Here is a 16,758-nt window from a genome sequence, read left to right as displayed (position 1 = left end):
TAATTCTTCTCCAGTGTCCACCCTGCCTGCTGGAGGTGGTGCAAATCTACACTGAAATGTGTGTTCCCAAAACTGATTCACCTGGAAGATAATTATTTTTTGTATTTAAGCCAGTATATAATACTCACAAATGACCTCTGCGGGAAATTCTCACCATGCTGTTTCCATCTGTGTTGTTGTGATGTAGGTCAGAACATATTTTTAACAGGAAGTCTCCGAGTCCTGGCATTTCTCCTCGACGGATGGAGATGTCCATTGTCCCACCCAGGTACGGCATGAAGTGGGGAGTCTGGAGCACATCAGATAATGTCCAGGCTTCACTGGCAATCCACTGCAGGCCTGTCACATTCTGCCTCACCACCTGTACATTGAATTAAAATTAGTCTATAAAAAACAGCTTTAACAACTTGCAGTTGAAACATTTTTTAGAGGCTAAATCTGAAGATCAGCAGCTCTAAGTCTGAGGCCATGGTTCTTAGCAGGAAACCTGTGGATTGCCTTCTCCAGGTAGGGAATGACTCCTTGCCCCAGGTGAAGGAGTCATTCCCTACCTGGAGAAGGCAATCCACAAGTATCTCGGGGTCTTGTTCATGAGTGAGGGGATGAGAGAGTGGGAGATGGGCCGGAGAATCGGAGCGGAAAAGAGAGCTGAGCCGGAAGGCAAAGCTCTCGATCTACCAGTCAATCTTCGTTCCTACCCTCACCTATGGTCATGAAGGTTGGGTCATGACCAAAAGAACGAGATCGTGGGGACAAGCAGTCGAAATGGGATTCTTCAGGAGAGTGGCTGGCTTTTCCCTTAGAGATAGGGTGAGAAGCTCGGTCATCCGGCGGGAGCTCGGAGTAGAACTGCTGCTCCTTCACGTTGAAAGGAACCAGTTGAGGTGGTTTGGGCATCTGGTGAGGATGCCTCCTGGACGCCTCCCAAGGGAGGTGTATCAGAACACTTCCGGGTTTGAGAACAGTCCTCGGTGTTCGCTTATTTGAGAATTGGAACAGCACTTGGACTGAGGCTGATGACGTCAAGTATGGGATTACGCAAGTACGCACAAGTATGGATATTGAGAAATGGCCTCAGTCTCTCCATATAGATCTAACCTGCCTACTGCATGTCCCACCCCGGTATCTCGCGATTGGACGACTGTTATGACAGATGAGCAGGTAACCAATTGACAAGCTTTACAGAAATAAATGACACAATGAAAAGAAATAGTTACAAATAATATTACAAACTTATGAATCACAGTCAAATTGACCTTTTCAATGAAAATAACTTATTTATTATTTATTTATTGAACAGATAAACTCATTTACAACCTAATGTTATTTTAGACTGGGCTTCATTTATATTTATTGTTGTTTTGAATGTATGTGGTTACTGCTTTTGTACAACAAAGTGGAAAGTGGAAATGAAGTTGGAAGGACTCACCTATTGCATTAACTGCCAAATGAGTTAATAGTCTAACATTGGTCCAACGTTACTAAGGTGAAAACCAAAACACTTGTCTATTTCAAACTGTGGACCCACATTTGGCTTATTAAAGATGAAATAATGAAAAAAAAACAATAACCTTGTTCCTACAAGAATTAAACAGAGAGAGACAGCAGTGTTCACAGTTTTACTTTGTGGTGCATCGACCCATGATGGCCTTCTTTGTGTTTCTCTCTGGTCTCAACAGGATTATATAACATTTGGGTCCAAACAGTGCCACCAAGAGGCCAAAACTGGAGGCCAGGATGGCAAATACCTCCACTGCATCGGCATATTTGCCTGGTGAGCTGATGTAAGCAGGGACAAAGGCCACCCACACTGCACAGAAGATCAGCATGCTGAAAGTGATATGTTTGGCCTCATTGAAACTGTCTGGAAGATTTTTTGCGAGAAAAGCTAACAAACAACTGAGGACAGCCAGTAAACCAATATAACCAAGTAAAACTGCAAAACCAACTGTGGACCCAACTTCACACTCATAAACTATCTTGTCACTTTGATACTGGGTGTTTTTATGAGGCACTGGTGAAGCAGAGACAAGCCAGACAGTGCAGATTGCTGCTTGAATAGAAGTCAGAACCAGAACTGTCCCTCTCTGCTGCACAGCACCAAACCACTTTAGACTGGACTCCCCTCCTGGTTTGGAGGCCCTGAACACAGCCAGAACTACCATGGTTTTCACCAGGATACATGAGACACAAAGCACAAAGCTGATGCCAAATGCTGCATGTCTTAGTTGGCAAGTCCATAATCTGGGTCGTCCAATGAAGAGCAATGAACACAAGAAACACAGTTTGAGTGACACCAAGAGAAGAAAACTGAGTTCTGAATTGTTGGCACGAACTATAGGTGTGCTGTGATGATGGATGAAGATGCCCAGAACAAGAACACAGATAAATGTGCCCAACAGTGAGGTGGTTGTCAAGCAGATACCCAGAGGCTCATGGTAGGAGAGGAACTCTGTTTTCTTAGGAACACAGTGGTCACGCTGGGGGCTGGACCAGAAATCTTCTGGACAACTGGTGCACTCCATGGAGTCTGAGAAAAGAGGGAAAGTGATGAGATACATGTTTGTACAACATCTCTGAACTGTGATGTTTAAAACTTCACACTCACCAGTTTTATTGCTGATCTTTCCCTCAGAACAAGGGACACAATCAAAACAACACTCAGGTTCTCCTTTCTTTCTGGCCATGCGGGTACCTGGAGGACAACTCTCACTACACACTGACCGAGGAGGCTGTGTGGAGAAATAACTGTCAGTTATTGTGTCTTATGAGGACCCATCTATACTTTTCCATGTTCCGTGTCCACACACAGTTGCTATGCATTTTCAGTTGTATGTCTGTTCAGCCCTTTGGATGGTGATACTCGAACATAATTATGTGAAGTGGCTGGACCTTGTGTGGATCATAGTGGGTGCATGGAAACAGCTCATAAACCATGTGTCAGGGTGTTGAAAATGATTGTACTCAGCAGTACATTGTACATCTGCCCATGTCCAAACAATGTCCTGATCAAGAAGAATTTCAACCATATGTCATCTCATCTCAGTTGCTTTCTCTCTTTTTCTACACGAAAAACCATTTAAGGAAGAACACTGACAAACCAGGTTCTGCAGTTTTTCAGAAAACATGATAAGATTACGGTTTTAGTGGTTGATCAAGCGCCTCTTGACCACCCAGCAACATCTGGGTGGTACTATTACTGTTAAGCTCCCCCAGACAACACATTCCATGTAACAGAAACCAAAATATGAACCATATTCATTCTCTCAGGAAAACACCTAACATGAAGAGACAGTACATTGAGTTCATATAAACAATGCTTCACAATGAAGATGCAGAGCCTGTCTCTCCACAGGAGAACGATAAAGCACATTTGGACTGACCATCATTTGGTGTATATCATCCCCATAAACCTGATCAGCTGAGAGTGTTGCTCGAGTCAAGTGCCAAATATAGAATGTCTTTGCTACTCTGTGGCCCCAATTTAAACAAGACTCCTTTATCCCCCATTTTAGAAAATGGTCTGTTGCATGTGCAGCTCACATGTGACAGCAAATGTTTTATTGTGGTGCAAGACAGCCGCAGAGACTACCTCAGATTGCTATGGTATGAGGAGAATAACCTCATCAAGGATGTTAGAGACTATACAATGAGTATTCATGTGTTTTGCAACAGTGCCCACAGATGCAGTGACAATCTATAGCATGAGGTGAGCCACATTTGAGACATCAAAGGAGATAGGCTCTAATGCTTAACAGTTTGTGGTTAGACATTGATGATGGACTTGCTCATGACAAGAACACACAAGATAGAGATAGAGGTAGAGTCTAACTGGCCATTACATATGATAGCATCCATCAGTCACAAAGGAAGGGAAACCTTTCCAGCTGATAAGCGGGCCAATGATTTGAAAGACTTAGATATTAGTTTGGATAACCTGCCTCTTGGGAGTCCTAGATACAGAAAGTTTCACATTGCAGGTGTCATAAGAAGAAAAGCAATACACTCGAAGAGGTGTCTTAGCCACTGTCAAAGGTTTGTTTGACCCCTTGGAATTTATAGCACCTGACAATGCAAGGAAAGGCTTTTCTCTCTGAACTGAGAATGGAATAAGTGGAAGGATTTGTTAAAATAAGTCTAAAATCACAACTTCAGATAGCAAGATGTTGTGTTCTATTGTCAGAGTCTGCTGCCCAAGTAAAAAAGCTGTGCATATTGTAGATTTTATAAATGGAGTGCAACCAAAAAGCACCGCCCCTGACCTGCTGGGCCTCATGTTCTTGGTTCACCAACATAAGATTCGGCTACAAGCCGAAGAGCACTAGCCGCAGTTAGGTCGGCTGCAGCAATGTGCTGAGGCAGCAGAGAAGACCCGTAACCTCTGCCGCAAACTCCTCCAGAAATATCAAGCCATGGACGGCCCCTCGAACCTGATTGTGCTGGACTGGGGATGGGGGAAGGGGGGTACAGGTGAAAAACTGAAGCTGGTGGCAGTGCACCTGGCGCTTTCGGTCACTGTTTATACACAACCTGCATGAAAGCTTTGATGTGACAATGCATTGCAGGACTGGTCAAATGACAACCAAGATCAAGAGATATGCGCAACTTGTGTGGGAGACACGGATAAGTCCTGGTAAACATACAGACAGCGACATGAGGGTCTTCAGTCTCCAGACCACTAATAACACCTTGTAGGCAATTGCAGGCATTGAAGTTTCTCATGGAAAACCAACAGGCCAGAGCAGTCTCAGGTTCCACACTTAAGCCCCTAGACTCAACCAGCATCTTAACACACCCTTTTGAACAGGTGGCTGCGATTCAAGAGACCCAACAGAGGCTACCAATGATCCATTCTTTTCCAGAGTCTGCTCCTGACTATGAACCGCTCACCTGGCGCTTGTCCTTGCAGTGTCGGAACCCTGATCTCTCTTCCTTCCAGAGACACAAATCCTTCTTGTGTGCTCTGGAGAACCATGACCTGATGGCATATGACCCCCGAGTGACCCCCAAATTGTTGTGGCTAATGGCTTCTGGACAATGAGAGTTGATCCGGCAGAACTGTTGTCCAATTGGGTACTGAAACTCCCCTGCCTAATTTAACATCATCAAATGGTGGGTCATGCCTTACACGTGCATGTCAACAAGAGCTGTCAACATTGAACTTTTGGAATCCATATCCACATACAATTTCAGTGTCTAGCAATTACTGTGGAAGAGGTGGAAGAGGAAAATACTGCAATTCTTCAGACTTGACAAAAATGGAGGAGATGCCGCACACCAAAGCTGGAAATGTTGTTGGCTCAAGGATAACTAAGTTTATAAAAAAGACTGGCCTGGGGCATGCATATGTCCATGAAGGCTTTGCCAGTACCATAACGCACATTGGTGGATGACAACATTCAAGTTAGATGGACCAAAGCAAACCTATGCAAACTTAGGAAAAATATGAATCTGGACAAGTGAGTGTGGCAAAGAGATAATAATGGAAAAACTAAAAAAACTAAGAAGTTACCTGTTTAGATTCAAAGTTCCAGAAGATTTTGTCTTCATCCAGTGTGAGTTCTTCACCTTTGAAGGCTGACCTCTTAACCTCACCCACTCTCTGAACTTTAGTTCTTCCATCAGGGAGCCACACCCAATTCATGATGTCATATATTGGTAAGGAATCACCATTCTCGTCAAATGACACTTGATCACCAAATGTTGTGGTGAAGTTGACCTTTCCCAAGTAATACACAAGCTTTGGGTAATAGAATCAGACATAGAAGAACACATTAACAAAAAAGTGTTTGTGCTATTCACAAAATATTTACTAAAGATAACTGAAAATGCATCTGGCCTCAGCTGTTACTAGTGCTGAAAACAAAAATACAATTACTACAGTTGTTGCTTGCTCACACTTCTCTCATATAACATGTGCATGTTGAGAGCCCTCTGCCTTCTGCTGTTGCCAGTGCTGAGGAATGAAAGTAAAGAATGCAGATGGAAATGACTTCTATTTTGTTTTTTATTTAACTTGACCAAAAGAAAATATGTTTACACTTACACTTCATTCAACTCTTAAAGAAATACAAAGAATCAAATTAATTTAACAGCCGAGTGTAAACTGATATCTCACCTGCCATGGCTCCAGTCTTTGTAAATGAGCACAGGTGTTGTTGCTGAAAGGTCCTCTCCCTGGCTCACAATGCAGCATGTCATCAAGAGCATACGCCAGAGCGTACACAGCCTTATACACATTATACTCTGGCCTGAGGTCTGAAACATCCAATAACTCAGTTTCCACATTCTCTATAACTTCCTGTCCAGTGCATAATTCTCCTCCAGCTTCCACCCAGCTTGCTGGAGCTGGTGCAAATCTACACTGAAATGTGTGTTCCCAAAACTGATTCACCTGCAATTAAGTTAATTTTCAAATTAATGCCAATATGTCGTTCTTACAAATACCAAGTCAGATGGAAACTCTTACCACGCTTTTTCCATCAGCGCTGCCGTGATGGAGGTCAGGACGTATTTGTAACAGGAAGTCCCTGAGTCCTGGTATTTCTCCTCGACGGATGGCGATGCCCAGTGTTCCACCTAAGTATGGCATAAAGTGGGGAGTCTGGAGCACATCAGCTAATGTCCAGGCTTCACTGGCAATCCACTGCAGGCCTGTCACATTCTGCCTCACCACCTGTACATTGCATTATAATAAGTCTATAAAATCAGCTTTAACAACTTGCAAAATGACTGACATGACTGACCTCTTGCATGAGATTAATTGTGCGACTATTATGTGCAAACACAATCACCACTCGAGCTGTAGATTTCCTCATCACATCGACTATTCTCCTTATTTCGGCAGGGTCGTCACCCCAGGGCAAAATCTCTGTGTAAGCCAGACAACCTCCACCAGCTGGACCCAGATCAGAGTGAAAGGATCGGGCAGCGTGGACTCCATAATCATCATCACTGATGAGCAGACCTGCCCATGTCCAACCAAAGTGTTTTAGAATCTGAATCATAGCATTCACCTATGTGGACACAGAGCAGAGGGATTAGTGCACAGGCTGGAATCATCTTTTACTAGAAATCCTGTTAAACAGGTTAATTAAACATTCATGTTTAGTCACTGTCTCTACATATAATGTTGTATATCTGGTGGATTTTTACCTGAAAAGCATCACTCGGGATCGTCCTAAAGAAAGATGGAAACTTTTGTCGATCACTCAGGCAGGAACATGTGGCATAATAACTCACCTGCAAAAAAATAACATCTCATATACTAAAAAGAGTCATTATTTGCCGTCTCTAAAACCTTTTCAATGTTGAATATTTAATGTTAACATCTTCATTTACATTTGTTTTGACATTAAATGGAATTGATTTCAAACAATGATTGACTTGCCAAGCAGATAAACTTACCATTGGCACTCTGTACAAACCTAACAATGAGGATATGGCAATAGAACGTGTGGAGGAAGAATCACCCACTATCCCATGGACTGGAGGAGTTCCTATACAGTTCTCCTCTAATGTAACTTCTTCTTCTTGACCACTGACTAAGGACAGTGATGCATGAAATGCAATTCCTAGTTGGTTGCAGTTATCATACAAACTGTATCCCAGAGTCACATTAGGCAGCAGCTTTGAATTTCTGTTGATCTCATCAATAGCAAAGGCCATGGTCTGAGCCTGCCTGAATCCTGTGATATCAAAGCTAACAGTAAAAATTAAGTGTTTCTATATGCAAAGCTACATATTTCACAACTATGGATACTGAAAATAACAACATCATCAACACCTTCAAACTTCGATGTTTAAAAAAGTCATATATAATGTAATCAGTACACATTAAACGATGAGATAAATATGTCATACTGATTAGCTAAACAACAACTTGTTAACTTGTGTCCTTGTCAGAGTTACCTGTAACAGGTAGGCAGCTGTGGCTCTGAGGTAAAAGTCAGGTCAAAATCCACAGAAAATAAGTTGTTTGCAAAAAGTCCACCTAGAATCACATCTCCAGTTTTGTGCATTCCATTTAGATTAAACTGTCCCTGTAACTGACAAGAGGAATAAAGAGAGGAGGACATGGCAGAGGAAAAGCAGCAGTACAACATTGGCAAGAGCAACGTGTTATCTGAAAATACCCTCATGACTTTGCACTAGTTCATCCCGTAACTGAGTTCATCAATTCAATTTTACTTACTTATAACAATGTTTATTCTTGCACATCACCTATCAGGGCAGAATAACAAGCTGTAGGGGCAGGTCCTCAGTAACACCGTGTGTCATTTACATATAGTTCTGATGTAATTTATCTTCATGGTACAAGTGTTTGTATCTCAGCTTTTAAATGAGTTTTACATGTTGTTTTAACGTCAGTGTTTTTGTTGTTCAGTATTTTAGTCAGATAAAGATGTTTAGTAAAAGAATGAATGAATAAAAGAAAAAAAAAGAATCAAAGATTTTGTCTGTTATTAAACTGTTGCTGTTTGACATGGGAGCTGGTGTCAATCTCAACTGACATAGGGCAAAAGGCGGGGTACATCCTGGACAGGTCACCAGTCCATCACAGGCTAAAATTATTTCTCAAACAGACAAAGACATTTTTGCAGATTTAAGTCAATTATTAATTTGGTCAGGTAAGGGACAACACATTTTGTTGCCCATCCTGTTTTGGATGTGTAATATGATTTTCTGTCCTCAATGAATCAGAAAGGACAGGCCAGTCAACAGGCTCTGTCGATACTGCCTTTATGGTCTTACATACTTCAGGAAAGGATCTAGTGGACAAACTGAAATGCACATTAATACAGAAATGACACACCTGAAGCACAAATTATAAATATTTAAAAAAAAAGAAGAAAAAAAAAGTTATTTTAACCACTTACTGTATATTCACTTACCTGAGCGAAAATTAGAAAGGTTTAGAAACTGGTCAATATTTTACTATATTTTTGTGTGAATGAAAACATTTACTTTACTTTAGTTTCCTGTAGCAAATGTTTTGATGGAATACATTTACATTTAATAATTTGTTAGATGCTTTGATCCAAATTGTCTGCCTGGTTATATTGGAAGATCTCCTAATGTGCCAATTCAATAATTTGTATAGCACCAATTCATAACAGACATTATTTCAAGGCACTTTATATGGTAAGGTCAAGACCTTGCAATTATTACAGAGAAACCATCAGGAACACAATGAGGTCTGTACTTGGCAAAAGTGGAAAGAAAAAAAACCCTCCCTTTTAATAAGCAACAAACAGCAATTGTATGGCTGGAAGAATGACAGGAGCAAGAAAGCCAAGTGGAACAAAGAAAAAGCTCACTACAGTAAACATGCTACTTTAGATATGTGGCCTCTGAAGGAGGTGAAGTCCATACACCACTGCAGCCCAAGGGCTCTTTGCTCAAGTGTCCTATGAAAAGAAGTCTCGCACTACTGTTGTGCTCTTCTCGCAGCTCATAAGCTTTGTTTCGCCATTACTTGTGAGTGAATAAGGTAACTTAAGAACATTGATTTTCATGTTGGACACTGTTTCTAGTTCCTGCATGTACTCCATTATTTCCATTGTGTTGAACAATGGCATAATCCTGCAGTGACTATGAGTTGTCAGATTTTATTTGGGGCCAGGAGAACTTTTTCAAGGTAAGCAGAGGAGATTTTGTATTTGTTTCAAAAATTCTCTTTTAGTAAGTAATTTTGATAGCCTGTCATTGGGGACATTGACCTGGTAGCTACTTGGCCCAACTCCTCCACAGGCCATCAGGAAGAGTGTTGGAAAAAGGATGAAAAGTTGAAGGTGGATAGAAAAGGGTCTGGTCTGGTCAGTGAGGCTCCAGACTAGGAGGTCAGTCATTGTAAAGCCTATAACTAAGTTATGCCGCATCCTGAAGATGAAAGAGTGACAGACCATTCTCCAATAAAATATTACTGGTTAATACTTTTTCCATATATATATACTTATACATATATATATAGTTGTGCTTCAGATGTGTAATTTCTGAATTATTGGAATCATTGTATATCCCTAGAAAAAATTGAATATCAAATTTACATTGCATTTCAGTTTGATGATGCCTACAGCTGAATTAACAACACATTCAGCATACACTGCTAATATACTTCAGCCTCCACATCAGGCTGGAGGCCATCAACTGGATAATTTCTGAAAGTATATGAGACCATGAAGGCAGCATCTAAAGAGTCTGTTGACTGATCTGTCCTGTGTGATTTACTGGGGACAAAGTTAATCAGCAGAAGGCATATCAAGTAAAATCACACTCCAAAAAGAGCATGGGAAACATATATTTGTTGTCCCTAGATATCTGACCTGATTAACAAAAATAGAAATAAATTGAATTTAGATGAATAATAATAATAATTAAAAAAATATATATATATATATACATACACATATATTTTTATATATACATATCTATATATATACATATATATATACATATCTATATATATATCTATATATATATAGATATATATATATCTATATATATATATATATGTGTATAGATAGATATATAATGTCTTTGGAAACCACTTTGGTGATGCTTTTGTGCTGTGGTGGGTGGAGCACCAAATCCAAACCTTACCGAGACTAGAGCCAGCCCTGTGTATATGGTTACACCAAGCCTTGCACAGTGAAGCCACCACTGGCTTTTAAATGACTCACTATAAATGTATTTGTATTTGAGTTTGTATTTATTATTATTGTTGTTTTGAATCAACATCTTCCGCCGCCAACTAAAGACATATTTCTTCCGACTCTACCTCGACTAGGACGACAACATCGCACTTATGTCTAGCACTTCATAGTTTGGCTTACTTGAAGCTCTTACTTACTTCTAGCTCTTATTTGTACCGAAATGTTTAAATGCACTTATTGTAAGTCGCTTTGGATAAAAGTGTCTGCTAAATGACATGTAATGTAATGTATGTGGTTACTGTTGTTGTACAACAAAGTGCCCCTCAGGAACCATTAAGTTACCCCGAACCTCGAAATGTTCCTAGTTCCTGAGGAAAGTGGAAATGCAGCTAGTGGTACACTGTCTTAAGTTGCAAGAACTCAGCTATTGCATTGACTACCAAATTAGTAATGGTCAAACATTGGTCCAACGTTACCAAGTTGAAAAACAAAAAAATTGTCTAGTTCAAACTTTGGAACCACATTTTTCAGGTTGACATATACTGACTTCATTTAGATAGCATGGCTTATTGAAGATGAAGTAATGAAAAAAAAAAAAAACGTGTTCCTACAAGAAGTAAACAGATGGGCAGAGAGACACCAGTGTTCACAGTTTTACTTTGTGGTGCATCGACCCATGATGGCTTTCTTTGTGTTTCTCTCTGGTCTCAACAGGATGATGTAACATTTGGGTCCAAACAGTGCCACCAAGAGGCCAAAACTGGAGGCCAAGATGGCAAATACCTCCACTGCATCTGCATATTTGCCTGGTGAGCTGATGTAAGCAGGGACAAAGGCCACCCACACTGCACAGAAGATCAGCATGCTGAAAGTGATATGTTTGGCCTCATTGAAACTGTCTGGAAGATTCTTTGCAAGAAAAGCTAATAAACAACTGAGGACAGCCAGTAAACCAATATAACCAAGTAAAACTGCAAAACCAACTGTGGACCCAACTACACACTCATAAACTATCTTGTCATTGTGATACTGGGTGTTTTTATGAGGCACTGGTGAAGCAGAGACAAGCCAAGCAGTGCAGATTGCTGCTTGAATAGAAGTCAGAACCAGAACTGTCCCTCTCTGCTGCACAGCACCAAACCACTTGAGACTGGACTCACCTCCTGGTTTGGAGGCCCTGAACACAGCCAGAACCACCATGGTTTTCACCAGGATACATGAGACACAAAGCACAAAGCTGATGCCAAATGCTGCATGTCTTAATTGGCAAGTCCATAATCTGGGTCGTCCAATGAAGAGCAACGAACACAAGAAGCACAGTTTGAGTGACACCAGGAGAAGAAAACTGAGTTCTGAATTGTTGGCACGAACTATAGGTGTGCTGTGATGATGGATGAAAATGCCCAGAACAAGAACACAGATTAATGTGCCCAACAGTGAGATAGATGTCAAGCAGATACCCAGAGGCTCATGGTAGGAGAGGAACTCTGTTTTTTTAGGAACACAGTGGTCACGCTGGGGGCTGGACCAGAAATCTTCTGGACAACTGGTGCACTCCATGGAGTCTGAGAAAAGAGGGAAAGTGATGAGATACATGTTTATAAAACATCTCCGATCTGCTGAACTGTGGTGTTTAAAACTTTACACTCACCAGTTGTATTGCTGATCTTTCCCTCAGAACAAGGGACACAGTCAAAACAACACTCAGGTTCTCCTTTCTTAGTGGCCATGCGGGTACCTGGAGGACAGCTCTCACTGCACACTGACTGAGGAGGCTGTGTGGAGAAATCAGTATATTTTTTCATATCTTTTTGTTCTATGTCCACAGAGAGTTGCTATGGATTTGCGTTTGTGCATCCATGGCAAAGGTTTTATTTATAAAACAATTTGTGTCTGTGTAATCTTGTGTACAAGCTAATGTGGATCTTACATCACTTCACAAAAGCAATAGTTTCTCACCAGGAGGCCAGCCCCATTTGTGTGTTCTTGTAATCTTAAATATTATCCAAGCAAGAGTCCATAGTTATTGTCTTCATTGATGTCCCTTCTTCAACCAAAACAAGAGGGTCCCACCAACTAGACTTTAAAGAGTTGTGTGAGTTGAGTTTTTTCTAACACTCATCTTTCATACATGCTACAGGCACAGCCCTCAAGAACAACGTGTGATTAAGTGACTTGCCCAAGGAAAAATCAGCATGTAGGTGTTTCTCTGTAGTATCAGAGGAACACCTAGCTCTAGACTCTAGCCCTGTGAGTGGGGGAAAGAGATATTGTAATATTTTAAATAAAATTTACCTGTTTGGATTCAAAGTTCCAGAAGATTTTGTCTTCTTCCAGTGTGAGTTCTTCACCTTTGAAGGCTGACCTCTTAACCTCACCCACTCTCTGAACTTTAGTTCTTCCATCAGGGAGCCACACCCAATTTATGATGTCATATATTGGTAAGGCATCACCATTCTCATCAAATGACACTTGATCACCAAATGTTGTGGTGAAGTTGACTTTTTCCAAGTAATACACAAGCTTTGGATAATAGAATCAGACATAGAAGAACACATTAACAAAAAAGTGTTTGTGCTATTCACAAAATATTTACTAAAGATAACTGAAAATGCATCTGGCCTCAGCTGTTACTAGTGCTGAGGAATGAAAATAAGAGTGCAGCTTTTACTTATTAGAACCATATTTAACTTGAATGAACAAAATATTTTTGTGACAGTATATTTGTGAACACAGCAGTACAGAGAAATCAAGATAAATCTAATTATTGCAGGCTAATCTTTTTTTTATAATTTCCATCAAATAATATCCTTTTAAGTCACATCACATGACTATTATATACTTGTACTTTGACCTGATATTACAATACACTGTCTGCTTGCTGTATAGGGCAATTGAGATGCTTTAATTTGTTAATTTATTAAGTTGTTACACTGCCTTCAAATCTTGAAGAAATACAAATGATTAAGAGTGTAATTAAGAGTTGAGTATAAACTTATATCTCACCTGCCATGGCTCCATTCTTTGTAAATGAGCACAGGTGTTGTTGCTGAAAGGTCCTCTCCCTGGCTCACACTGCAGCATGTCATCGAGAGCATATGCCAGAGCGTACACAGCCTTATACACATTATACTCTGGTCTGAGGTATGAAACATCAAATAACTCAGACTCCACATTCTCTATAACTTCCTGTCCAGTGCATAATTCTCCTTCAGCTTCCACCCAACCTGCTGGAGGTGGTGCAAATCTACACTGAAATGTATGTTCCCAAAACTGATTCACCTGCAATTAAGACAATTTTCAAATTAATATCAATATGTCATTCTTACAAATACCAAGTCAGATGGAAACTCTTACCACACTTTTTCCATCAGCGTTGCCGTGATGGAGGTCGGGACGTATTTGTAACAGGAAGTCCCTGAGTCCTGGTATTTCTCCTCGACGGATGGCGATGCCCAGTGTTCCACCCAGATACGGCATGAGGTGAGGAGTCTGGAGCACATCAACTGATGCCCAGGCTTCACTGGCCATCCACTGCAGGCCTGTCACATTCTGCCTCACCACCTGTACATTGCATTATCACAAGTATATAAAGATATTTTCATGCCGTAAACTAAAATATTAAATATGATAAATGATTCACAAACGTGTGTTTTATTACAGGGAAAATTTAACCTTCTTAGAAGCAGCTTTATCTATTTAAAAGTGTATAACTTATGAAATCTATATTTCAGTGGCTGCAAGGTCTTTGCAACACATCTCTTTCAGGACTGACCTCTTTCATGAGGTTAATCATGTGAGTCTTATGTGCAAACACAATCACCACTCGAGCTGTAGATTTCCTCATCACATCCACTATTCTCTTTAGTTCAGCAGAGTCGTCACCCCAGGGCAAAATCTCTGTGTAAGCCAGACAACCTCCATCAGCTGGACCCAGATCAGAGTGAAAGGATCGGGCAGCATGGACTCCATAATCATCATCACTGATGAGCAGACCTGCCCAAGTCCAACCAAAGTGTTTTAAGATCTGAATCATAGCATTCACCTGTGTGGACACAGAACACAGGCTGGAATCATCTTTCACAAGAAATCCTGCTAAACAGGTTCATCAAAATGCATTTTAATCACTGTCTTTAAGTGTTGTATTTCTGACACCACACAACTCAGTATATGAAAACATGACATGACTAGTGAGACAGATAGATTTTCACCTGAAAAGCATCACTTGGGATCGTCCTAAAGAAAGATGGAAACTTTTGTCTGTCACTCAGGCAGGAACATGTGGCAAAATAACTCACCTGCCAAATAAAAACAAAAAACAAAAAACAACAAGGCAATCAGAGATGGCAGACTTCACCCCATTCACCCAACAAGCCTCTGTCAAGCTATATGTGTAACAGACTCTGTAGTGCAATGGTAGAGCGTCTAACGATTATAAGGTTGTGTGTCTATCAAAAAATCTAACAAGCCTCTTTTGCTCATATTACAAGCAAGTGCGGAAGCACAGACACACACATACACACACACACACACCAAGTAAAAATAAAAACAAAGACAATAGAGCAAAAAGTTTCAAAATTTTCAAGGTTCATAAGTCAGTTGTCATAACTTTGTTACATGCAGTTTGAAATCATTTTGTAAATTCAATTTAAATCTAAATTTTAACACAATAACAATTGAGTTGAAAGATCTGGTAACACAAACTTACCATAGGCACTCTGTACAAACCTAAGACTGTAGAAATGGCTATAGAATTTGAAGAAGTAGTATCACCCACAATCCCTAGGACTGGAGGAGTTCCTACACAGTTCTCCTCTACTGTAACTTCTTCTTCTTGACCACTGACTAAGGCCAGTGCTGCACGAAATCCAATTCGTAGTTGGATGCAGTTATCATACAGACTGTATCCCAGAGTCACATTAGGCAGCAGATTGGAGTTTCTGTTGATCTCATCAATAGCAAAGGCCATGGACTGAGCCTGCCTCAATCCTATAATATCAAAACTAACACAATATATATATGTACATATAAATTTAAGTGTTTAATATTCAAAATACATAAGCAACTCTGAAAAGCTACATATGTTTCACAACTACAAATACTGTCAGACTCACCCATAACAGGTAGGCAGCTGTGGCTCTGAGGTAAAAGTCAGGTCAGGATCAGCAGAAAAGAAGTTGATTTGAAAAATCCCACCTAGAATCACATCGCCAGTTTTGTGCATCCCATTTAAATTAAACCGCCCCTGTAACTGACAAGAGGAGGAATAAAGAGAGGAGGACACAGCAGAGGAAAAGTAAGAGAACATGAGCAACAGCAAGTTGTTGTCTACAAAACCCCTCATGACTTTAATCTTGTTCGTCCCTTTTCTGAGTTCTAATCCATCACTACATCAGCCATTTTATTAACTTATGACAATGTTTGCTCTTGCAACGTCATGTGTCATTTACATATAGTTCCATTGTCATGTGTCTTCATGGTACAATTGCTTGTATTTTTGAATGACACAATTATATTCATAATGTATGTGACTGTAAATGGATGATTTTGTATAATATGTCTAAACTATTTTATCTGTTAAACTTGGTGAACAGGCTAAGGCAGGAAAGTGCATAATTTCATAAATCCAAACTTGATCATTTCTGACAGTTATTAAGTCACTTTTTAAGTCACAGAAAAGTGGACACACAGTGCGCTGTCCGCCCTGAGAATGTCTTCTCAGTTACGTGTAATATTGTAAATAAATCCCAATCAAGTTTACAGACTTGTGTTGTTGTCAAACTTAATGATGATGCGTTTTCATCTGCTTCAAAACATGCTGAAGTCATTGACATCATGACGAGAACACAAAAGAGTCCAACCGGCCATTACACATGATAGCATCCAACAGTCACAAAGGAAGGGAACCCTTTCCAGCTGATGAGCAGGCCAAGGATTTGAAAGACTTAGATATTAGTTTGGATAACCTCCCTCTTGGGAGTCCTAGATACAGACAGTTTCACATTGCAGGTGTCATAAGAAGAAAAGCAATACACTCGAAGCGGTCTTAGCCATGGTCAAAAGTTTGTATGACCCCTTGGAATTTGTGGCTCTGAAAATGCAA

At 40.4% G+C, this 16,758-nt stretch overlaps 2 protein-coding genes across 2 annotated transcripts; both read right to left on the bottom strand.

The window, feature by feature from the left end:
• Positions 1 to 1,251: 1,251 nt before the first annotated feature.
• LOC122767060 (extracellular calcium-sensing receptor-like) lies at positions 1,252 to 8,557 on the bottom strand. Its single transcript, XM_044022403.1, has 9 exons — positions 7,912 to 8,557; positions 7,408 to 7,702; positions 7,156 to 7,242; positions 6,747 to 7,016; positions 6,473 to 6,676; positions 6,119 to 6,385; positions 5,513 to 5,740; positions 2,609 to 2,732; positions 1,252 to 2,530 (listed from the first exon to the last, which is right to left on the bottom strand). The coding sequence occupies exons 1-9, from the start codon at positions 8,139 to 8,141 to the stop codon at positions 1,620 to 1,622; spliced, it is 2,616 nt and encodes an 871-aa protein (XP_043878338.1). The 5' UTR covers positions 8,142 to 8,557; the 3' UTR covers positions 1,252 to 1,619.
• Positions 8,558 to 11,294: 2,737 nt separating this feature from the next.
• LOC122767077 (extracellular calcium-sensing receptor-like) lies at positions 11,295 to 16,043 on the bottom strand. Its single transcript, XM_044022422.1, has 8 exons — positions 15,770 to 16,043; positions 15,364 to 15,658; positions 14,867 to 14,953; positions 14,431 to 14,700; positions 13,662 to 13,937; positions 12,951 to 13,178; positions 12,307 to 12,430; positions 11,295 to 12,220 (listed from the first exon to the last, which is right to left on the bottom strand). Exons 1-8 carry the CDS (start codon positions 15,997 to 15,999, stop codon positions 11,310 to 11,312), a joined length of 2,421 nt encoding a protein of 806 aa, XP_043878357.1. The 5' UTR covers positions 16,000 to 16,043; the 3' UTR covers positions 11,295 to 11,309.
• Positions 16,044 to 16,758: the final 715 nt, after the last annotated feature.

The sequence above is a fragment of the Solea senegalensis genome, linkage group LG3 (assembly GCF_019176455.1).
Source record: "Solea senegalensis isolate Sse05_10M linkage group LG3, IFAPA_SoseM_1, whole genome shotgun sequence".
Taxonomy (NCBI): domain Eukaryota; kingdom Metazoa; phylum Chordata; class Actinopteri; order Pleuronectiformes; family Soleidae; genus Solea; species Solea senegalensis.
The sequence above is the reverse complement of the archived record's forward strand: the minus strand, read 5'-3'. Positions and strand labels throughout refer to the sequence as shown.